The 24,644-nt window shown below is 44.6% G+C and overlaps 1 protein-coding gene across 1 annotated transcript; it reads left to right on the top strand.

Moving 5' to 3' along the window:
* Window positions 1–1,305: 1,305 nt before the first annotated feature.
* On the top strand, window positions 1,306–24,271 carry Ndufa12 (NADH:ubiquinone oxidoreductase subunit A12). Its single transcript, XM_050145784.1, has 4 exons — window positions 1,306–1,472; window positions 2,428–2,510; window positions 5,542–5,629; window positions 23,983–24,271. The coding sequence occupies exons 1-4, from the start codon at window positions 1,387–1,389 to the stop codon at window positions 24,161–24,163; spliced, it is 438 nt and encodes a 145-aa protein (XP_050001741.1). The 5' UTR covers window positions 1,306–1,386; the 3' UTR covers window positions 24,164–24,271.
* Window positions 24,272–24,644: the final 373 nt, after the last annotated feature.

Here is a 24,644-nt window from a genome sequence, read left to right as displayed (position 1 = left end):
TGAGCACCCTGTGTTGTTCATGATCTTAGGGGAAATGCTTTCCATTTTTCTACATTTGGTATGATGGTGATTATAGGTTTGTCATAGCCAATATTTACTATATTGAGATATGTTCCCTTTATAGTTTTCTCAGGTCTTTAACATGAAGGGATGTTGAACTTTATCAAAGGCTTTTGTGCATCTGTTGAGGTGATCTTGTGATTTCTATCCTTAAGGTCATACTTCCAGCCAACCAGCTTGGCCATGGTGTATAGTCTCAGTGTGTTCTTGAATTCAGCCTGCAGGACTTCTGTTGAGAATTCTTGTTTCATGAGGTTTTGTGAAGTGGCCTTATTCCACTTTGGTACTGGGATAATGCTGACTTCCTTGAACAAGTTTGATAGCGTTCTTTCTCTTATGCTTTATAAAACACTTGGAGAAGCGTTGGTCTAGCTCTTTCACTTTTAAGGGTTGGTAGAATTCAACTGTGAATTCACCTGGTTCTGGGCTTTTATTTGTAAAGAGAGTTTGTGTCATAATTGCTATGGATATGCTTAAATACTGCTTATATTTTCTTATTAATTTTGGTAGTTCATATGTGTCTAAGAATTTGTCCATTTCCTGTACTTTCCAGCATTTTTTTTAAAAAAAAAGTTTTTGTAGTAATCTGTAATAATCCTTTAGATTTCATTGAAATCTGTTGCAACACCCCATTTTTAGTCTTTAGTTTTATTAATCTGAATCTTCTCTCTCCCTCCCCCATCTGGTCATTACGGTTATGGGTTTGCCAGTATTATTTGTTGTATTATTTTTGTAAAGCATTAACTATGTGATGGAGTCTATGGAGTGCCCTTTCAGTCTCTGTACAAAGCTTACATTTCGAATACTAACCTAGTAACTAACTAAAGTAGCTAATCCTTGAGGTATTTTAATCTTAAACTTTCCATCCCCGCCTCACTCGCTACTGACACACCACCAACGTGTGTATTCAAAATCGTGTGCACTCGGTAGGGAAGGTGCGATACCGGTGTGGGGTCAGGGATGCATTCCTTGGTTTCTAGTGCTGTAAGGAATTTATGGAATGGGTTCCATCGTTTTCTGGAGGAAGACACTGAAGTTCGTACAGGAGAAACTCCCATCTGAGGCAAGTTTGTTTGGTGTACCGTCCCCACAGGGTCTCTTTCTGGGTACAGCCTGTGAAAACATTTAAACTTAATCCACCTTCACGAGGACGCCAACCTGCGCCTGCAGCGGACTCCAGAACGCCCACCCGCGCGTGCGCACTGAGCTCCCCGGCCTCCTCTGGCTCGGGAACCTCCAGCCCGCGGTTCCTTGTGCAGAATCGGCCGCTTCCGCCCGGCGAGTTTTGCCGGGAGCACCGAGGGGCGGGCCATACAGCAGGTTAAAATGGAGCTGGTGGAGGTCCTGAGGCGCGGGCTGCAGCAGGTCACCGGCCACGGCGGACTGCGGGGCTTACTGAGGATTTTCTTCAGGTAGGAGGCCAGAGCTCGACTCCCGGGTCTCTGGGGACGGCTCCGGCTGCTTTCCTGGAAAGGGACCCGGATTCCATCGCCTGGAGGACCGACGCGACGGGCTCAGTCAAGGACGACAGGCTCAGTGTCCGGGTTGTCACCCTGGGAAGGCTCCAGCTCCGGCTCCGGCTCCGTCCCGAGCGACGGCGCTGTGCCACAAGGGCTAGGGCCGCTGGGCTGCACCGGTCCCGAGTCCTGGGGTTTAAATTTACCAGACGAGCCCTCGGTGACCTTGGGAAAGTTTCCCGCGGCGCTGGCGAACTGTAAAAAGTTGAAGGAGTCGATCCTTATCCTCCATGTCAGTCCCTGATAGTCCTGCAAACAGCAGCAACTGCGGGGAACCACTTGGAGGCCTGTAGTGGATTGGAAAATCCAGGAGGCGTTCAGAATACGAAGATAACATTCTTTGACTCGCAGAATAGTTTGCAAACTGGTGTCTCTGGGTGCAGGGAAGGTAGATGCGTGCGCTGTGGCGTGAAGGTCGTGTTTTCAATATAATTTAAGCACACAGTGGTGTTGGTTCATTTTTTTCACCTGTCTCCATGCTACTGGGACAACACAGGAGATGCCAGAGTTCTTAGCAGGAAAGTTGATTCTTGAACGTTGAGTGGCAAGAACCTTCTGCTGAAGGCTAGAGGTGTATAACTGACTCTGTCCCCATAATCTCCTCATTCTTGTAGCTGATGCAGCAGTAGACGGTAGTCTTCTCTCTTTTTGAGACAGCGTTTCTCTGTGAAACAGCCCGGCTGTCCTGGAACTCACTCTGTAGACCAGGCTGGCCTCGAACTCACAGAGATTTGCCTCTCTCTGCCTCCCAAATGCTGAGATTAAAGGCGTGCGCCGCTAACGCCCAGCTTCTGTTTGTGTCTTGAACAGTGAACCATTCTGAGATGCCTTTTCCCCTGTGTACTTACAGGGCAAATGACATACGGGTTGGTACTTTGGTGGGAGAAGACAAATATGGAAACAAATACTACGAGGACAACAAGCAGTTTTTTGGTGAGTGCAGTGTTTTCTCTATGAATAATTGGACCAGGGTTGGGATGTTGAGTCTGTTTTCCATATCATGCATGAGCTTATGCAAAGTACTTGGAAAGAAGCGTAAAATTCGACGGAAGATCTTAAAGATGAACCAACAAGATGGCTCGGCCAGTTTGGACACCTGCCACCAAGCCTGATGACCTGAGTTATTCCTGTAGTAGGCTCCTTAGACAACCATGTGCCACATCTTTCAGGTGAAGAAACCAAGATATCAGCTGGCTATTACAGTTTACTATTACAGTTCACACGGCTGCAAAGTTGGTACCCCAGAGGTTAGCATCTTGTTCTATAGCCATAACCCTCTAAACGCAAACCATAGAACTTTAGACTTGGGTTAGACGTTAAGAAGTAATCTGAGCTGGACATTGTGGCTCTCATGATCCCAGCCGTCTGGGGGCAGTGGCGAGAGAATTGCCAGAGGATGGAGGCTAGCTGGGACAGCCTGGACTACAGAGTGAGACCATATTTCAAAAACAAACAAATGCATAAATGAATGAATGAATGAATGAATGAAAGAAAGAAGGCAAAAACCAAAAGAAATTGCCTAAAAACTGGTTTTTATAGATGATGCAGCCAGTGTTCAAGGAAATGCCTTTGCCAAAGAGACTTAATCCTATAACAGAAATGGCAAGAGAGCCCCAAGGGGTTTTCTTTCCGCTCAGTCCTGTGTTGTTAGGAATCAAACTGGCTTTTCTTCTGCTCTCACATTAAAATAGAAGTATCTTCATTTTTGCTGATCATTAATGTGATATGTACTGTTGAAAACTTTACATTTTAGTGTCTAGAGCAGAGTGAGGATTGAGCTGAGAATTTTAAATAGTTCAGTGATAGAGTCCTTTCCGTGTGTTGCCCAGGCCCTGGGTTCAGCTGCTAAGTACAGGGGTAACAAGGAAGAACAAAGTGGAAAGTGCCTTCTGCCGTAAGATTACTCTATTTCTCTTTTCCTAGTTTAATTACATTTCTTGGTTTATCTTCCTTATGTGTGGGTGTGTGAGTCCCATGGTGCACATATGAAGGTCAGAGGACAACATGAGGGAGTTCATTCTCTCCTTCCACAGTGTAGGACGCAGTGATTGAACTCAGGTCCTCACACTTGGCTGCAAGCCCCTTTGCCCACTGCCATCTTGTTGACCCTTGTACTTTTCCTTCTCTTTTAATACTTTAACTTATGTATATTTTAAAGACTTTTTTTGTTTATTTAGGTTTTTTGTTTTTTTTTTTTTTTTGATTTTTCAAGACAGGGTTTCTCTGTAGCTTTGGAGCCTGTTCTGTCCTGGAATTAGCTCTTGTAAACCAGGCTGGCCTCAAACTCACAGAGATCTGCCTGCCTCTGCCTCCAGAGTGCTGGGATTAATGGTGGGGGGTAGATAGATAGCTCTGTAATTAACAATACTTGCTGCTCTTGCAGAGGGCTTGGCTTCAATTCACAGTATCCACCTGGTAGCTCACAGCTGTCTATAACTCTAGTTCCAGGGGAATCTGATGCCCACTTTTGAACTCCATGGGTACCACGCACACATGTGGTGTACATATATACATGCAGACAAAGCACCCATATACATAAAATAAAAATAAATAAAACAAATTCCTGGAAGTGATTGCTAAGTGTGTACATGGACTTTCAAGATCAAAATAATTTTTTTTTTTTTAGATTTAATGGGTATGAATGTGCTTGCCTGCATGTTTGTCTGTACCATAAGCATGCGTGGTGTCTATAGAAGCCAGAAGAAGATATCAGTTACCCTGGAATTGGAGTTACAAATGACTGTGAGCCATTGTGTGGGTGACTGGAAACTGAACCAAAGTCCTCTGTAAGAGCAGCAAGTGCTCCTAACTGCCGAACCATTTCTCCACCCCTGACTTTCAACATTTTAAAAATGGATGTCTTATTTGAAATTGTTAAGGGTCAGCCCTGTCCTAGTATAAATCTATTCCCAAGGCCTAATTTATCAAACCTTTGCCATGGACCATTCCATCAGCCTTGACAGTCCCCTGCCTGCTTGGATTACAGTTCTTCTCTTTCTTTGTAATGTGTTTTGTGTGCCAGACAGTCTGGTCTTGAATTTAGCTGTTCTGCCAATGGACCTAAAGGAAACTGAGAGCGGGTTTTGGTGTGTGTGTGTGTGTGTGTGTGTGTGTGTGTGTGGTGTGTGTGTGTGTGTGTGTGTAGGCCAACCTTGAGTATCATTCCTCAGGCACCATTTGCCTTCACCTTTTTTTCCTTTCATTGGCCTGGAACTCACCAAGTAGTCTAGGCTGGCCAGTCAGTTTGCCCTCAGGGTCCACCTATCTCTGACTGAGTTGGCATTATATGTACCTACCACCGTGCCCAGCATTTGTTTATTTATTTAATTAATTTATGTGGGTTTTGGGGATCAGACTCATGTCCTTGTACTTACAAGGTAAGCACATCACTGACCAGTTTTCTCCCTAGCCCTGGAAACAGTTTTAGAAGCAGTAGATAGGCCGCTCAACTCATTTCACAGATATTTGTTAAATAAAATAGCACAGCCATGCTATTTTGAAGACATGAACTGTCCTCGTACCTAACCATCATTCATAATACTCCCCTATCATACAAGTTTCACACTTCTCCAAAGGATCACATGGTTTCTTTTTTTTTTCTTTTTCTTTCTTTCTTTTTTTTTTTTGGTTTTAAATTATTTAGAATCCTAAATTAACATGTAGTGTTGTGAATACATTTTGGCTCTGATCTCTGAAGAATTCTCTTTTCTGGAAATACCCGGGGCAGGCAGGACCACACGTGCCTCTGCTCATTTCTGTGTCAGGGAGTTGGGGAGAAACAAGGATTTTCCACCCAGAAAAGGTTGTGAGCCCCCTCCCCCAGCTTAATCCCTGTTCTGTGATGAGGCCTGCTTCCCAGTGCACCAGGATGCGGTCCCTCCAGCATCTCCGTTGTGTTAGAACACAGTGGTACTGTCTTTTTGTTTATGTGCAGATGCCTAAGAAATGATCTTCTCCCGTGCAGGCCGCCACCGATGGGTCATCTACACCACTGAAATGCATGGCAAAAACACGTTCTGGGACATGGATGGAAGCATGGTGCCTCCCGAGTGGTAAGCTAAGCCGCTGTGCTAAATAGAAGGGCCTATCGCCTAGTTATTTGTAAGGCGTTTGCTAGTGATGTGAGTGTGTCCCTGGGACAGTGCTACACAAGTTACTCCTCAGCGTAAGTGGTTTAAAGCAGCAATCACTTGTTTTTCCATAACTTCTGTGACTGAGGGGCTCTAGGCCAAACAAGATGTCTGGTCTCTGCTCTGGGATGTCCGGGACCTCGGGGTTCCAAGCTCAGCTGAAGGAGTGTTCACTTTGCAGCTGGCAGGTAGTTAATGCTGGCTGTCAGCACTGATGAATGCTGGGAGCCTCGCTGAGGCTGTGGTTGGAACCCCTTCATGTTCTGCCGGTGAGTGCTCGGAGAAAAGAGCGGAAGCCATACTGCCTTGTTAGATCTGGCCTTGGAAACAGTCATTATTACATCCGTCTTCCTTGCATTAAGACAGAAAGTGCTGCCCCAGTTCGGCAGACGGCATTGAGTGTCTTTCCTTGAAGGCATGTTAAAATGACGTTATATGTATGTAATATATAATGGTGTGGTCATCTAGGAAGACACACGCAGTATCACCTATGTGAGCGAAGGGAACTGCACAGAGAAACCTGGCTCTGGACTTCTCCAGCAGTTTGAATCCAGCCATGTCCCTCAGCTTCTTTAGGGCGTGATTTCCTCATCTATATAGCGAGAGTCCTAAAATTCCTTAAGTCTCTAAAACCTATGGTTTCATAATATGCATGCAAATTTATATAAAATATTTCAGAGCAAAGTACTAATATTTAAAATTTTGTTTTTGATTCTTGAAATAACAAACTCTGAAAATCCTTCCCAGTTGGTCTAGAAATTTTCATTTAAGAAAATTCAAACAACAAAGACACAGCTGGAAATTGCTGATGTAGTGGGGCAAGCTTGGAATCCTGTCCATGTAGAAGGCTGAGCCGGAAGGACAGTGCCGCCTGCACACGAGGGCTGGGGCGATGGCTCACTGACAGCGTTCACCCAGCACCAGGCCTTGCTCTCAGCTCCTAATACTACAAAGCAAACAGCAGTAAACGTAACCCCAGAAGTTAATGCATTAGGTTGGCTGTGACATGTGATTCTAGTTGAACCTGGTCACTGACATGGCTTGCGGGTCTATTGAAGAGGAACTGGGGTAAGCGCACAGTAAGCTCTTCAATTCTAAAGACTCTTGGAAACCAGGCCTGGGATGTTACAGTATAGGTGAAATGCAAGCGTAAGACAGAAGGAGCTGGGGATTGCCATGAGCTGGAAACACAGACTCCTCCAAGAGGGTGGCAGCCTACTCAGCTCTCCCTGGTGCCGGTAGGTGAGAGACACATCAAGGCTTTCCAGATAATGAGTGTATTTGTGTTTTCATTAGGAGAGTTCTTGTTTTTCTAACATTATTATTTTTTTTGTAGCAGTTTAAGTATGCCCAATAGAATGTTCCATGGTGATGGAAATCTGTGTCTGCACAGTCTAACCCAGAAGGCACATCTGGTCCCAAGCACTCTAAAATGTGGCTAATACAACTAAGACAATGGGTCATTTGTTTATTTACATATAAGTTGGGGGTGGGGTCAGAGCTTCATTCTGTAGTCTAGGCTGGTCTGGAGTTCATGGTGATCCTCCTGGCTGAGCTTCCCAAGTACTAAGATAACAGACAGGTGTCACCCTTTTATTCATATAGTCAGCCTTTTATTAGCGTCAAATGGGCTACTTGATTGGGCAATCCGTTTTCCAGAATGCTGTTTGGCAAAGAAAACAAGTCTCCCAAGCCCTCTCACGCACAAGGAGGCTTTCACCTGGGCTGGTACTCAAGCTGACTGGGAGCTCTGGTGCCCTTGCCGGAAGTCACTGAGTGTGAGAGGTAAAAGCAGCAGCAGCTCAGAGGTGGCACCTTTAGGCTTAGTGTTGGTGTTTTAAGGGGACTAGGCTGTGGCTCTGTTACGGTCCAGGGAGCTGTCCGGGTCTAGAGCTGCCATCCCTAACTAAAGCAGTTCTCTGTGTTAAAGGATTCAACCCACACAGCCTCAAGGTCAAGTATAGGGCTTGCGAGCTGAGGGACCACCTTGCTTTTGTGAGACTGATTGTCTGTAGCTGGAGTTCGTGCTGCGTGGACATGAAAGACGTGTGTGCCGTTGTGTTCAGACTGACATCTGTCCCCTTTAGATACTAGCTTCTGTGCTTGGCGTCAGCATCTTGGGAGCCGGGAAATAGGGGGTGCTGGTTTAAATTATGTGGAATGAAGCCCATTTCAAACTAGAATTAAAAATTTGGTGAGATCAAAGTCCTGTTGAGCCGAGCAAGCGAGTCCTTTTATATACGATCATGTATAGATCACACGGATGAGAGGGCAGAGCTAGAGAAGACAGGAGCACTCTGCCAGCTGCCTGAGGGCGACAGAGGAGAGGGAGCTGGGTTTCTCTGTGAAAGGGGTCTCCCAAGGGTAGACTTTGATGCCTCCTCTCTGTATGGGGGAGAAGTGGTGGAGGCAGGCTGAGCTCTGTTTGTTCTTAGACTGACCTCAGTCTGCTAGCTGTGGCATGCTGTGGAGTTCTCCCTTCCTCCCAGCCGTAAGTCTGAAGGTGACCCGGATGTCATAGTTTCTGCCTGTGATCTTGGCGCTCCAGAGGCTGAGGCAGGATGGCCATGAATTCAAGACCAGACTGGAGTACAGTGTAATCCTGCCTAACAAAACAAAATAAAATTGAAGGTGAGTTTATCTTTAAGTGGAGAACCAGGTAGCATTATGCATGTGTGGTATGAGTAACAGATGCAACTTAATCATCACTGTACACTCAGCTTTATTGAGTACACAGTGCTTCTAAACTAAAGTAGATACTACAAACGGAACATTGGATAAAACACGTGTATGTTCTTATGGCAGAAAAACTTGTGTCTTTTTCTGGGTGTATTCGAAGTAACCATAAAAGCAAAGAAGATAAAATGAAGCTGGGATTTATGTGAAGGAGGGGGAATCCAGGGTGTGTGTCTAGGTGTGTGTATATTTTTTTTTTTTTTTTTTGAGACAGAGTCTTGCTCTATAGCCTATGTTGGCCTCAAACTCATGATCCTGCCCCGACTTCTGGGTGCTGGTAGCTGGAGTTAATGGCATAGACCACTGTGCCCTGCTTAGGAGGTTATTTTAATACAGGGGACAGGGAAATCTTTGAGGAAGTGACATTTGGGGAACTTAGGAGGGGTGGGAGTTCCAGGAAGAATTTTCCCTAGAAGCTTAGCAGTGGGAGCTCTGGTGTGTCACACACACTCTTGGTGTGTTGCACACAATCCTTGGTGTGTCATAAGAACAGCAGCATGGCTCGTTTGACTGTAGCATGCAGGGGAGGGGGAGATGAGCTACAGGATAGGACAAATACTGTTTGGTTTTCAGGCTGGAGATACAGCTCAGGACACGTGCCCAGGATGTGCAAGCATGTGCTCAATCCACAGCAGCAGTAAATCAGTCAGTCAGTAAGAGTCCGTTAAAGTAGGGAAAGGAACACACCTGAGAGTTGTTGGAAGGTGGCGTTTCCTCACGTGTCCTGCATGTGGACAGGGTGTCGCAGAAATAAGGCCATGCTTTTCTTGTTGCGCTTTGCCAAGCAGCCTCCAGTCTGGATTTGTCCCAGTGGTAATTATATCTTCTGTCAGTTCATTAAGATGTCTGCTAGGTTTTCCTAAAAAAAGAAATGACTCGTTTTCCTTTTGTAGTTAATTAGCATCTTGTAAGGCAATATGTTGGAGTTTCATATCCCATTCATATTTTTAATATACTTATGCTAGTATCAATTCCTGTTTGAGTCAGTGGATTAGAATCAATTTCTCTAATTAGTTCTTTTATTAATTAAATTGGGCTCAATTTGATTACTGGGGCTCATTTGGAATGCCTTTTGGATGCTTTTGAAATGACCCCATCCTTCTTAGAGTGTGCCCTTGCTTTCCGGTTCCAGGGGCTTCCCTTTCACTTCCTGGCTCCTGTCTCCACTTTGTGAACACAGACTTCTCTGCAGGAGATGGGTTAGGGCGTGCCATCCAGTCCAGTCAGAAGGAAACTGAAGAGCCATGAGCTCTGCTCTTTTTGCTGTAATAGTTTTGCTAGATGATGAAAGTTGAATGGGATCTGAGGATTACAAGACAGTGTTGTGGTTGAAACGCCATTGAAGGTCATTCTACAAATGGTCATGAGCGTAATGAAGAAGGATATTCCTGATATGTGCTGAAAGCTAGGCTTCTCGGGCCAGTTAGCTAAGCTGGGAACTCACAGGAAAGGGTCTTGATTGAAAGGGAACACAGCAAAGGACCGTTAGGAGAGCAGAACTGACTTCTTGCTAAAGAAAGGTTTGGTGGTCTCGATATTAGATCAGATTAGCCATGGTGTTGCCTTAAGACAGAGCCTGATCCAGAGTAAGATCATGGCTCTTCACCCTTTCTGTAAAGGCTGAGAGAGATGAGGAAGCCATGGGGAAATGTTTGAAGCTAGTGGGGGAGCCTTATGAAGTTTAAGGAAAGAAAGCATTTCTGTGACGTCACAGTCGCGTGTGTAGCTGCAGGGCCCTGTGTAGAAGCTGCAGCAAGTTATCCAGAAGATGCAGCTGAGATCACTGATGAAGGTGGCTATGCTAAATGACAGTTTCAATGCAGATGAAACAACTCCTCTGCACTAGAGTTGAATTTCATAACCAGACTTGAGAGACATCAGTGCCTGGCTCGACGGGTTACTCTCCTCTTCAAGCCCCATGCAGCAGAGGCTTCAGGTCAAAGTCAGGGCTGTTTGCTGTTCCAGAAACCCGTGCTCTGAGGCAGTGAGCAAACCCTGTGGTCTATGAATGGGATGGCAAAGCCTGACAGCAGCATTTCTGCTCACAGCCCGATTGACTGATGTCGCTGTGGAGACCTACTGTCAGAAATAAAGATTCCTTTCCAGCATCATTCTCACTGACAACACTTCCTGAGGGCTCCAAGGGAGATGGACAGGAAATGAGTGCTTACAGTCCTGCTAACACACACCCCTTCTGCAACCCCTACATCAAGGAGTAATTCTGACTTTCAAAACATTATTTACAAAATACATGCAGTGATTATAGCTACTACAGACACGATTGCTCTGATGGATGTGAGCAGTTCATTGAAAGCCTAGAAGGTAGTCACCATTCTGGAGAACATTAAGAACATACTCATGGAGGATGTAAAAATAGCAGTATACGAAAGAGCTGGCTCCAGCCCTCATGAATGACTCTGAGGGGTTCAGGGCTTCAGAGGGTGCGAAAACAAAAGATGCAAGAGAACAAGCAAGGGAACTAGAATTAGAAGCAGAGCCGAGATGCCAAGATGTTACTAGAACAGAGATGCTTACGGGCCGGGAAGGAAAGAGACCTTTTGAGATAGTATTTCCCGGTAAAGGTGCTATGAACATTGTCGAGATAATAGCAAAGGATTTAGGGTATTACATGAACATAGTTGGTAAAACAGTAGTGTGGTTAGACAAGGATAACTGCAAGAGGGTCTTCTGTGGGTAAAATGGCATCAAAGGGCGTCAGATACAGCATGTGAATTCCTTACGGAAGACTCAACTGATGTGGCCAACTTTGGTGTTGTTTTTAAGTGTTCTTTTGTTTGTTTTTGTTTTTTTTTGAGACAGGGTTTCTCTCTGTAGGTTGGGAGCCTGCTCTGGAACTCATTTTGTAGACCAGGCTGGCCATCCACCTACCTCTGTCTCCCAAGTGCTGGGATTAAAGGCGTGCGCCACCACCCACCACCTGGCTCTAAGTGTTGTTTTAAGAAGATGCTGGGAGCTCAGAGGGATGACTCGGTGGATAAAGTGCTTCTTGTGCAAGCGTGAGGACCTGAGTTTGGATCCCCAGCTCACACGTAGCCCAGGGTGGTGGTGTGTACTGGGAATCCCAGCACTGGGAGGCAGAGTCGAGAAGACCCCAGACACTTGCTGACCAGCCTGTCCAGCCAGCAAGCCCCAGGTTCAGGAAAGCCTCTCTCAAAGTAGTGAGTAAAGGAAGACACATTGTGTCAACTTGCAGTCTCCACATATACTGCCCTATAGAGCATGCACTAGCGTACATGTTCATGTCCCCTGACACACAGACACACAAAGAAAGCTACAGTGGAGGCGCCATCCGGAGCTGTGGTCACATCTTCACTCTGAAGGCCACACTGCCGCACTCACAGGGGTCCTTTTGCACAGAGATACCTCATAACTTGACAGCTGGCTTCCTCTGAGCCAAAAGCTGGAGAGAAAGCCAAAGAGTCCTCTCCAGGTGGAAGCCCAGCTTTCCAAACCTAATCCTAGAAGTGACATTCTGCTTGTTAGGAGCGAGCCAGTTAGTCCCCGCTCTAAAAATGGGCGTTGCACAGGGGGTGAGTCCAGAAAAGGAGATTGTTTGGGACCCTCTCGAGAGGCCTAGATCACAGCCTCAGGAAGTGAAAGTAAGATCTATGTAGAACTTTGAAATGAATAGTAAAAAGAAATGCTCATTGAGGAGCCGGGCCTGGTGACAGATACCTGAAGTTCTGGCTCTCCATAGATGGGGAGAGAAGCAGAGAAAGTTTGGGGCCAGCCTGTACTACGTAACAAGACTTTGTCTTAAATACCAGTAATAGTAAAAAGCCTGTTCAGATCGTTTGCTCATCTTTAAGTTCAAATTACTTGTCTTTGTTGTTGTGTCTTTTGTTTTCGTGTCTTTGATCTGGGCACTGGTGGTAGAGTTACCAAAGTAGGGAAAGCAGAATGGGATGGGGAAGCAGGCTTGGGAGTCAGAAGTTCTCTTTGTAGGCGCAGCTGGGGCAGAAGAGTAGTCAGTTGAAACCACTCATTGGAAGTCAGGATAGAAACTGGTGCTGGAGATGGGGGTTTGCTGTGATTTTAGCCAATGTACTGTGTAATTTAAAAGAATATGGCCTTCGGTGGCCTCGCTTGCTGCTCTGGAGACCAGGGAAGAACAGACCGACTGTCTTGCTAGAAATTGAGCTCGGATTGGTAAATTGCTTACGGCTTGCAAGGAGTCACACAGCCTCTTCATTAGGCGTGTTTGGACGTGCCTCAGGGCTGGTGTGCATGGGACTGGCAAGCTCCCGGAGGAACGGGAATTCTCACGCTGTGCCTCTGTCTGTGGAGAGGTTGACTGGTGAGGAGCTTGAAGCTTTTAATCACAGGCCAGCTCCTACACCTGCCGATGCGCCTCTCCTCTCAGGAGACCATGTGCTGTGTCGTCTAGAGGGTGAGAGCACACAGCTCCTGGACGGCTGGCTGAGCTGTCTCCTGCTTCAGTGACCGCGAGCTCTCAGGGAGAGGAACATCAGATGTTGCCCAGCTGGCAGGCTGCGATGTCTGTCTTCTGCTGAGTCCTCAGGTGCCAGGGAGGCCTTTGATAGTCTTGCAGCTTGTTCAGCAGCTGCATAGTTTCACCTGGGGACAGATCTTCTTCCAAGGCCTTGGTGAATTTTGTTCGAATCAGAAATCCTTAGTCATCCTGTCAGCTTCGCTTATTCTTCCCCAGTCTTGCGGGGAAGCGAGTTCACTCTATGGCTCTCGCCTTGGCCTGCTTCTGTCAGTGTGCCAGTAGCCGGTACAGCCACCGGGTCCCTCTGTGGATAAGCAGAGGGTGTGTGTGTGTGTGGTATAGATGTTGGGAGAGCACTGGGGCTGGTGGGTCTTGAAGGAAGAACACAGTACTGTCTGTAATAGAGCATAGCGCTCTATTTACATGCAACAAATATTAATTGAGGGCCTCGCTACATGTCAAGGACTGGGATGTGTTTATTGAGAAGTGCAATATATATGCCCTCCGGGAGCTCATAGCCACTTAGTGAATACAGTCAGGCAGAATAATAATGTTCTACAACTCAGAGTTTTCATTTTCCTGTCAACCTTTTTTTCCCTGATGGGATCAGCAGTAAGATTTTAATTTCTCCAGGAATTTCTATTAGTTCCATTGCTCGTATGCAATAACCTCCAAGTATTTAGTTAAGTAAATAATACATATTTATACCACTTTTATTTTCCCCAGTTTTATCTTTAAATTAACTATCCCTGTCTAGATGATAATGCACAAAAGTTAATTTTCACTGGGTATGGTAGTTAGCCTGTGCGTGGACTCACAGACATAAAAAAACAAGTAAATAATGTGTAAATCAGACATAAAACTTGACAGAGTTAGAATGTTACTGAGTTGGAGAATTAGAATGTTTGGATGATTTCATGCATATAGAATAAAATTATCATTCTCACTTACATCAGTAGAGTAGATGTACTGTTGTGACTTGATGTATGGGAGCCCTGAATTGACTACAAATTGTGGTTTAATGGCTTGCTTAGACTTTTCTCTGCAGCATGTATGCTGTGTGCCCACTTGGTGGCACCGTCTGTTCATTTTTAGCTAACGTCGTTTCCCTCAGTGGGAGCACTATGTCTCCTTGTATACTGTCTTCTCCCTCCCTTCTCTTGGACTGTATTCTAGATTTTTTTTTAATAATAAGGTTATGGAAGGGGATTATGTGGAGTAGGTGAGTATTATGTGGAGTAGACAGAGGAGAGTCAAGCATGATTCTTTAGGTTAGGCTCGACTGGTCAGTACCATAGTGGTGAGTGAAATAGAAAGGATGAAGTTGGTCGTGCTGGTCTACGCCTGTCCTTTCAGATGTAGGGCGGTGGGGGAAGAAGAATCAGGAGGCGAAGGCCAGCCTGAGCTGCATGATACCTTGTACCAGGGAGACAGAGGATTATAGAAGAAAGGTAGTCAGGCAGGTGGGCGGGCCGCCTGGAAGGAGATGTAGGTAGTGATGGGCAGGGCTCAGTGTAGAGCATCTGTGTACGGTGCATGAGGCCCTGAGTTCAATCTGGAGCTCTGCAAAAACACAAAACAAAGCAAAGCCTGGTTATTAAAGGTTGCAGCTGTTAGGGAAACCTTGGAAATCCGGGGGATGGGGTGCAGCCAGAAATAAGCTCTGAATTCCTTGGGTTTTGAGCATGCGTCATCCTTGCCATTTCATGCACCTGATACGGGTCAGCTGCTGGAGCAAAGGAAGGTGTTTGTTGGGGACTGTGGACCCCCAGACCCTGAATTTCCTGTGACCCCCTGCCTGCTGGAGTAAACAACTTGTTTTCCTATGCTTGCAGCGGCTCTGAGCACGAGACCCTCAGGAGTTCCTGATGGCAGGGGAGTGGTTTCTGGTGGGCTTTGCTTGCAGCTGAGAGTTAGGGCGTGGCCATTAGTCAAGTAGACCCTATATAAGCTGCCCTGGAACACAATAAAGGGACATTCTTGGAGTATTCTTGGCATTACCCGTGTCTCTGTGTGTTTCAATCTCAAGGCCCTTGCCCGACTTGCAAACTGTAGCGCTTGGGGCAGGCGTTGAGCTACAGGTGTTCTTTTTGAGATGTGGGGTCTTGCCGTGTTGCCTAGCCTAGTTCTCACCTCCTGGGCTCAGGTGGTCTTCCTGCCTTAGCCTCCTGGGTAGCTGCTGCCTCTGTCCCTTAAGAACCACAGCAGGGAGAAGAGATGACAGTCTTGGTCACATCCTCTTTAGAAGAAAGTTTGTGGTTATAAATAATAAGCACTTAATAGTTCTGACATATGTACAAGTTTGTGCCTCCTTCCCCCACTCAGACGGTTCCTGCATCTCAGCAAACATTCTGCCCGTCAGCTGAGTGTTCCAGGAACTCTGGGGGCTTTTGTACAATGGCAATTCGTATTTAAAATTAACATCCCATTTATTGCAGCTGTAAATCTCAAACTGTAGTTCTTAAGCCTCAAGGCTTAGCTCATAAACAGAATAACAAGATTAGTAAATTGAATACTTTTTGCATAAAAATAAAGAATAATCATTCTCTCTTGTTCTTTGATGAATGTTTGATAAACTCTAATGGAAAGGATTTAATCCTCCTCAACAGTTCTATCTATTTACAAATTTAGTTCATTACATTATTTTAAGCATTTTAGTTAGGTTACATCTATAAATTTAATATATTTGATTTTTCCCAATTCTTCAAATGCTCAGTGAGTAGGGAGACTAACAGCCCCATCAAGCAACTGTTTTGATCACATAAGCAATTGTTTTTACTCAAGCCAGAAACCTAAGGGTCATCTTGACTCCTCTTTCTCGAACATCTGCCAATTTATTTTTCTTGCTTTCTCCTTTTAAATTATTATTAATGTGTCGTTGTTAGCATGAACTGTTCTGGTATTTCCATGCCTGCACCATTGCTATCATGGCCACCCTCCCTTTTGCACCTCCCCTCCACTTTTTAAAATTGTATTTTTTAGTGTTGGGGGGGGCTGGTGTGTTGGGGGCGTGGTAAATGCATGTTGCAGTGTGTATGTGGGAGTCAGATGTCTTAGGGTTTCTGTTTCCGTGAAGAAACACTATGACCACAGCAACTCTTATTAGGGGAAACATTTAATGGGCTGTCTTACATTGTCAGAGGTTTGGTCCATCATTATCATCATGGTGGGATATGGCGCATGCAGGCAGACATGGTGCTGGAGAAGGAACTGAGAGTGCTCCATTTGATCCACAGGTAATAGGAAGGGAACTGAGTATCCCACGGAATCTGATCAAAGGAGACATACTTCCTCCAATAAGGCCACGCCTATTCCAACAAAGCCACGCCTCCCAATAGTGCCACTCCCTACAAGCTCAGGGGTGTCATTTGCATTCAAACGACCACCCCAGAGGACAATTTTGTGAAGTTGGTGCTCTCTTCCCATGCTGGTGTAGAGTCCAGGATCTCACTCAGGCCTCCAGGCTTTCTGGCAGGCACCTTTCCCAGCTAAGCAGCCTGCTTTTCTCCCTGCGTGGACTAAACATCTGATTGCTGCCCAGTGATGTCACTCGAGCCCAGGCCACAGTTGCCTCCTGCTTGGCTTCTGCAGCTACAGCCCAAATGATTTGATTACATTCGTGCAGCCCACTGCCAGTGTTGCCGTGGGAGAGATTAGTGATTGGGCTTTATCTGGTTTTTGTTTCCCGTGCTGAGCGTTGAATTTAGGGCCTGTGTATGCTAGGCTGGTACTGGACCACCGAGCTACACGCCCAGCCCATGATGAAGTCTGAGGGCTAGTCATCTTCGCTCTTGTTTCACGTGTGTGTGTGTGTGTGTGTGTGTGTGTGTGTGTGTGTGTTGTGTTATATTTGGGGGTTTGCCCGTTATCTTAATTGACTGAATTTACAGACTCAAACCAGGGGGTATGCATGTGAGACCAGCACTCCATCACTGGGCTCTACCCCAACCCCTCTTTCTTTTTCTGAAACCTCATGTAGGGCGTATTGTGTTCTTCTCATAGTGAGGATACAATTCTCATCCGCTTACTTGGTCCACAAGGCTTGTATGATCCCAGTGCTTTCCAGCTCTGAACACTGCCTTACACTTATGTTCTGTCTCTTTGACTCTGGTTTTTTCTTAAACTGTGAGGGCACTCTTGCTCCAGGCTCTTCATGGAGGCTGTTTCTCTAGGCCTCGTGTCCTGTGCAGAAGAGGCGCGCTCCCCCTCTCTCTGTTATTCTTTCCCTCTTGGCATGTACCTCTGCCTGGCATTTTATTTTAATTTCCCTTTTATTGAGAATAGATCCCCCCATACAAAGTATCCTGATTATAGTGTCCCTCCTCTACTCCAGTTCCTCCCTGCTTCCCCTCCCGTACTGACCACCCCTTTCTGTCTCTCAGAAAACAAACCGGCTTAGAAGGGATATTAATAAAATGTAAGAAGATAAAACAAAAACTAACACATCAGAATAGGACAAAACAAACCAACAGAAGGAAAAGAACAAGAAACGGACAGACGCAGAGACCCACTTGTTTGCACACTCAGGAGTCCCCTAAAAACACTAACCTGGAAGCTATAATATATATGCAAAGAACCGTATTTATATTTCTGGGTCTGGGTTACCTAACTCAGGATGTGTTTTTTTTTTTCTAATTTGAAAAAAAGTAAAATCATGAAATTGTCAGGCAAATGCTTAGCGTTTATTGTGTATTTTCTCCTTCTTGTCTGTTTCCCCGATTCCCATACTAAAACCCTCCGAGCACATAATAGCTTGTAGATGAGTGCTTGTCGGATGAAGATAGATATATTACCTGGGAAGCAATCATTATTTTTAGAGAAAATGATCAATTTAAGTCCTTAATGAAAAAAATGTCACTCCTTTAGGATTTTAAAACAGATTTGGCTTTGTTTTGTGTGTATAACTGACGTGCCTGCAGGTATGTCAGTGTGCTTCTGTCCCATAGGCTAGAAAGTTCCTTATCCTTACCCACTGGAGTTACAGCTAGGAGTCTCCATGTGGGCGTTGGGAATAGGACCCGGGTCCCCTGCAAGAGCAGGAAATGCTCGTGCCTACTGAGCTATCTCTCCAGTGTTCCCCTGCCCCTTCCTTTTTAGATTCAGGATCTTACTGTGTAGCTCTGGCTGGTCTGGAACTACGTAGACCAGGTTGGCCAGGAACTCTGCCCTTCCCGTGCTGGGATTAAAGGTGTGCAACACTGCACCTTGCTTAAAATAGATCTCTCTTAATGTTTGTTTTCTGACCATAAAGCAAGAATACAAATATGTTCTAAGAAACCACAAACTGAATGATTAGATTTTTCTCCTACCATTTTTAAAAATACAAGGTCTGGCTATGTAGCTCAGGCTGGCCACAAACTCCCCATCCTCCCACTTTGGTCCCCTGAATGCTGGATTGGCAGGTGTGTACAACCACATCCAGTTCTGTCTGATTTTGGTTTTGAGACAAGGTTTCATGTAGCCCAGTCTGAAGCTTGCTCTGCCATCCAAGGCTGGCATTGGACTGGTAGCCTGTTTGCCTGTGTGTTACCATGCTGGGGGTTGCAGGCATCCACAAAGGAGTCTTATATTTTATATAAAAAAAAAAGTTAATGGAATTTCTACACCTGGGCTGTGGGAATAAGCTAGGGTTTTCCTTTTAAAACAAAGAACTCTTCTTGTTGCCTATGTCCAGAATTTTTTTAAATCTTTATTGTATTTATAGGTTATCATGACCGTGGTATATTCTATGTATATCACAAGAAGGAAATTAGATAGATAGATATTTTCAACATTTCTGTGTGACTGTTAGTGAAAGATTTCATTGTAGAAATGACCTTAGGAAAACATTCATTAAGGTAGACTAAGATAAATATCTGTCTACCACTAAATCATTGTGTACTTCAGAGGAAGTGATTTTGCTTTCAATGGCACCTTAAGTGAAGTAAGACTGGAAGTCAATAGGATCTATAATCTCAAAATAATGACAGAAGACTTGGGTAAGATTTATAAACCATTTCCTAAATTGGTTTGATATAGGATATTTCACTTTAACACAGTTGATTTCTTCTAAGTCATACGTGTTTGTTACAGAAAACAGTGAAGGAAACAAGCTGTTACACCGCCAGATGGAAACAACGGCCATTAGCATTTTGATGCGTATTATTCTGATCTCCTTTTCTGTGTACATATACACTTTGGGTTCCATTCTTTATCATGCTTAAATTTTTAATTCAATTTATTTTGTGTGTATATGTACTTTTATGAGTTTATATGCACCAGATGTATGCAGGAGCCTGCAGAGGCCAAAGAGGGCATTAGATCCCTTCAACTGGAGTTAAACCCACCACATGGTGCTGAGAACCAAACCTGGGTCCTCTTCAATAGTAATAAGTGCTCTTAACCACTGAATCATAAGTCCAAGTCCAAAATTTTGTTCATTTGTGTGTGTGTATGTGTCTATGTGTGTATCTGCCATCTGTCTGCCATGTATGTGGGTGCCTACAGAAGCCAAAAGAGGGAGGGAATCAGATGCTCTGTGCCGGGTTACAGGTAGTTGTAACCCTGCAGTGGTTACTAGGAACTGGATTCAGTTCTTCAGCCATAAGCAGTCAGTACCCTGAACCACTGAGCTGTCTGTTCAGCCCCTGTTTTAAAGATTAGTGTCCTTGTTCTGCCACTTGGACAAACCATTTAAAGTCTTGTGCACTGGATACCCCTTGGGTATTAAACTGGAGCTATAACCTCCACTTCCCTTGTTATAAGGGATAAATAAATTAATGGTTTTTGCAGTGTTGAGAACAATGCCCATGATTTACAAATGCTATCTAAGTATTGTTTAAAAAATGACCAAACAGCCTGGTGGTAGTGGTGCACGCCTTTAATCCTAGCACTTGGAAGGTAGAGGCCAGCCTGGTCTACAAGAGCAAGTTTCAGGACAGTCTCCAACGCTGCAGAGAAACCCTGTCTTGAAAAAAAAAATTTCTTTTTGAGCAAACAACCTGCTTTTAAACCTTAAAATGCTTAAAATGGGCCAGGCGGTAGTGGCACACACCTTTAATCCCAGCACTCGGGAGGCAGAGGCAGGTGGATCTCTGTGAGTTCGAGGCCAGCCTGGTCTACAAGAGCTAGTTCCAGGACAGGAACCAAAAGCTATGGAGAAACCCTGTCTCAAAAATCACAAACAAACAAACAAACAAACAAACAAAAAATACTTAAAATGTAGCAAATGTTTTGTCAAGTGATAGAGTAGTCTACACTGTAATTTATAGTGAGAGGTTAGTCCAGTGGCTGTGCCATGCATAATTTAAGCATTCCCTTTTATTCTTGGCTTCCGTTCTTCGCATTTGCTCACTATTATGAATAGATCTGTGATCAGCATCCTCCATGCGCATAAGTGTTTGGCCCAGGTGTCTACAAGAAAGAGTATTAAATGTAACATATATGGCCTGTACAGTTTGGAAGTGTGTAATGACACATCTTGTATTCTAGTGAACATTTCAAATAAAGTGTACATTTTCTGAGACATTTTAGATGTTTAGTTTCCCTAAAGTTCTTGTTTTAGAAGATCAGTTACCTCTTGCTGTTTCTAAGCACTGTGACTCTGGAATTTTATGATCTGTAATGGGAAATCTAACTTAGTTTTTTTTTTTTTTTTTTTTTTTTTTTTTTTAAACAAATCCATCCTAGCAGAGGGCTGAGAAATCTTTGTTCTCCCAATGATGCGACAATCCAGCTACCTCTGGTTAGCTTGAGCCTGTGGGCACTGGACATCTTTGCGTCTGCTGTGCAGGTTCTTTTGTTTGTGACCTAACACTTGATATCTGCTTCCAGCATCCACAGTTGTCTTGGATGGACTTCCAGCTGATTCTAGAATGTTGTCATTGAATTCTGAAGGAGAACCTGTTGGAGATTTGATTCACATTTTATTTAATTAATAGTCCCTATGGTAACAAGCTTTGAGTGGTCATCTTATAAAGCATATTTGATTTTTTTTAAATTTATATCAACTTGGGTTGGGTAGGTGGGGTGGGAAGGATTGCAGTAATTATGATTTCACATCTCTGTTTCCAGTCATGTTGATTCACTTTAGTATATTTGAGTATTGATTTTTCCCTAGTGTTATACTTTGTCATTATAAATTCTCTTTTTGTCTTTGCAACTTTCCTCCTTTTTGCCACTGTTTTTATTTGTGGTCTCAGGGCTCTTGCAAGCTTTTCTATTTTGTCTCTAGGCAACATCAGTCACCACGGTTGTAGACATTGCTCTTAGACTAAATGTTGGCATCTTTAAGTCATTCGAATAAGTCCGACCCTTTGCAAATAAAATACTTTGGTGTGGAAATCTGAAGGTACCATTTCTTTCCTTTGATTTAATAATCATAACAAAATCAGAAGGGTTATATTATTAGCCCTGCAGGCCATAAACATTTTCTTATTTCTTTGTAGCTTATTGTAATGATTATAGTTTGTATGTATGTGATTGGGTTTCAGAATTTGCACACGTGGGGGGGGGCTTACTGTGTAACTCAGGTTGGCCTCAAACTCAGAGACCCGCCTGCCTCTGCCTCTCTAGCGCTACCAGGCCTGGCTGATGATGGATTGTTGTTTACTTGTTTCCTGATACTTGCTTGAATCTTTGCAAGGATTTCAAATTTTATAAATTACTATAAAAATGCATTTCCTTGCATTTTCTTTTTTCTGTAAATTCTTCAATTTATCACTTAAGTAATCAAATAGGCATTTGCAGGCTTTAGGACTATGGTTTCTTCAGTGTTCTTGAAAGTAATTAACTGAAAAAAGTTTTCTTATTACTTAAGCTGACTCAGTGAGGTGAAAGGCTACTCTTTCTACTGTGCCTTAAACTCACATAAAGCCTTTGGGACGGGACGGTCTTGCTTTGACAGCTAATCCCTCTTCTTAGTAATTGACAGAACCTGCCCCACAACCAGCAGCCACAAGGGTCTCCATATTTTGTTACTGGTCCTGGCTTGTTGGTCCCATTCACTCAAATAATCCTGTTTTCTTTAGAGGTTGTAAGGTAGACACCAATCTGTCTTATACAGGCTTTTTAATTCTTCATTGCTCACCGATCATGATACAATTGTTAGATTCAAATAGGAATTGTAATATATACATTACAATATAATATATACATGTGTATGTGTTTTTACTGGTTTTAGCCAGCTGCTCATCTGAGCCCATCAGTTACTGCTGGCAGCCAGTCCTCGCTAGCAGTGCGCTCAGCTTCATGTTGGAGTAAAACCTTTTCTTCATCTTTTTGGCTAAGTCATCACTTTCCCCCTTGGAGCTACAGCCTAGCTCTGCGACTCCTTCTGCAGAAGTGGTTTCTCTAGCTTCCATGCTCCGGGGTCTGGAGTGATCCGATGTGATGTCTTCTCTCTCTGCTCCCTTTCCCCGTGTACATTTTCTGCTTTTGCTACCTTTTTGTCTCTTGAATTTGGGAGTCCTTTCTCTTTACTAAGTTCTTCCATTTCTCCTCCGTGTTGAGCCAGGTCTTAAAGTCTCCCATCAAATAGCCTTTGGAACATGCATTTATTTATAGAGTGTGTGTGTGTGTGTGTGTGTGTGTGTGTGTGTGTGTGTGTGCTTGTGTGTTCAGTATGCTTTCCATGGATGTTCAGGGTCAGCAGAGCCCTCTTCTTCCCCACGTGGGTTCTGAACTCAGGTTGCTTAGCGGGAAGCACCTTTGCCTGCTGAGCTATTTCTCTGTCCCTCTTGAAATTTAGTTAGATGTTCTTTGAAACCCAAACATCTAGGAATTTCAGGCTATTGTTTTATGTATCTGTTTGTATGCTAGTTTAGAGACAGGCTCTTGCTAATGTAGTCCAGACTCGTCTTGAATTTCCTCTCCCTACCTCTACCTCAACACTGATTACGAGCCTCCTTGCCCACATTAAATCCTGACCTCTTGAGGAACTGGGAAGTTCTGTTTCGTTTTGTTTTACGGCGTTGTAACTCAGACCTCATCGTGCCTGACCATCTCTCTGCTACTGTGATGAACCCGCGGCTCTGGAAGCTGTATTCCTATCCCATTAACCTGAGTGCCTTTTCAGAACCCCTCTGATCTTACGGTGCACTCTGAGTCCCGGTACCTTCAGTAATGACAGCCTGTGTCTCTTGAGTACTACTTCAGAAAATAAAGACAAATGTAAAACAGTAAGGTGGCCCTACTTGGCTTATTTTTTTTAAGGTAACAACTACTTCTTGCTGTTGAGAATTGACTAGCTTTCTTGTGTGGCTGGCCAGTTCATTCTAAAGGAAGAATGTAGTGTATTTTGAGCAACGTTGTGACACTTACATAGTTTGTATTGCTGTAACCATGTTTTCATAGAAATCTCCTTTTAATCTTAAGCATGTAGTTTGCTTATAGGAGACAGGGTCTCATGTTGCACAGGCTGGCCAGGAACTCCTGAGCTCAAGCAGTGCTCACACTTCAGCCTGTGGGGCAGCCAGGTCTGCATCACCTTGCCCAGCTTGTTTTTATCATTCTACCCCTGCCCCAACACACACGCACGCACACGCACGCACACGCACGCACACGCACGCACACACACGTGTGCGGATAGAGAACTAGAACTAGGCACTAAGTCCCCAGTCCCAAGAATTAGTATTTTTAACACAAGTTGTTGATTCTGCGGTGTTCAGGCTCCAGCTTGAATTGAAGACACGTGCAGAAACTATGCAGAAACCGTTTTCTCCAGCAGAGCCCTCGTGAATTTCAAACTGAGGCTTTGTGAGCCAGAGTAACCTGAGCATATTAAATACCCAGAATGAGCCCGTAAACTCCCATTCCTCCACTGTCTAAGATCGACTCTAGAGTAACATTGTCACATCCAGTCAGGACCCTCGTTATAAGCAATACTGTGTCGTGATCCGACAGCATCGTTTTCTTGATTTGTAATATGTAAAATAACGGTGGAACCGGAAAAGGATGGCACCTTAAATTTGATGAGACTTAGTGACGATGGTGGCCAGCATGCACGGCTGCATGCCTGCCGGGTGGAGTTTCTGAGTGCTGTGCTGCTGTTTGATGTAGACCATAATCGGGGTCTTTCCTCTTCCAGGCACCGTTGGCTCCACTGCATGACCGATGACCCTCCAACGAAAATACCGCCGACGGCCCGTAAATTCATCTGGGCAAACCACAAGTTCAACGTGACTGGCACTCCAGAGCAATATGTTCCTTACTCCACCACGAGAAAGAAGATCCAAGAATGGGTCCCACCTTCGACACCGTACAAGTGACTGCAGTGAAGATGAGTTCCGGTGTGTACGGGATGGTACAGGGTTGTTCTTGGATTCACAGTTGTTCAGCTGACCATGAACTTGATTAAAGCTGCCTGACCAAGCAATGTCTGGGGTGTCTTTGCCATTTTTCATCCATCACCTGCAAAACATGCTGACACGTGACAGAGAGTAATTGGTATAGATGTTCCTGCGGGGGCTCTCTGGGGTAGAGCTCCCAGTTCTGGGAAGTAGCCCCTAGTAGTGATCTTGTGTGTGGCCTCCCTGACTGCCATAGCTGGTGGTAAGGGCAGGCCTAGTTCCAGCCTTAGCCGGATAGACAGTGGGGACGTTGGGTGGCAGCATGGCTCCGTGCTTCTAGTGTGTCTCTCGCTGGAGAAGGTTATTTGAGAGGTCCTATTTCCTGGGGTCTGGTCCTTTAAGAGTTTGATGTAGTCTGTGTATTCTCCATGTTTCAGTCTGATCCTTTCTTTAAGATGAG

The sequence above is a fragment of the Alexandromys fortis genome, unplaced genomic scaffold (genome assembly GCF_014885135.2).
Source record: "Alexandromys fortis isolate MF-2015 unplaced genomic scaffold, M_Fortis_MF-2015_v1.1 scaffold_50, whole genome shotgun sequence".
NCBI classification, from domain to species: Eukaryota; Metazoa; Chordata; class Mammalia; order Rodentia; family Cricetidae; genus Alexandromys; species Alexandromys fortis.
The sequence above is the reverse complement of the archived record's forward strand: the minus strand, read 5'-3'. Positions and strand labels throughout refer to the sequence as shown.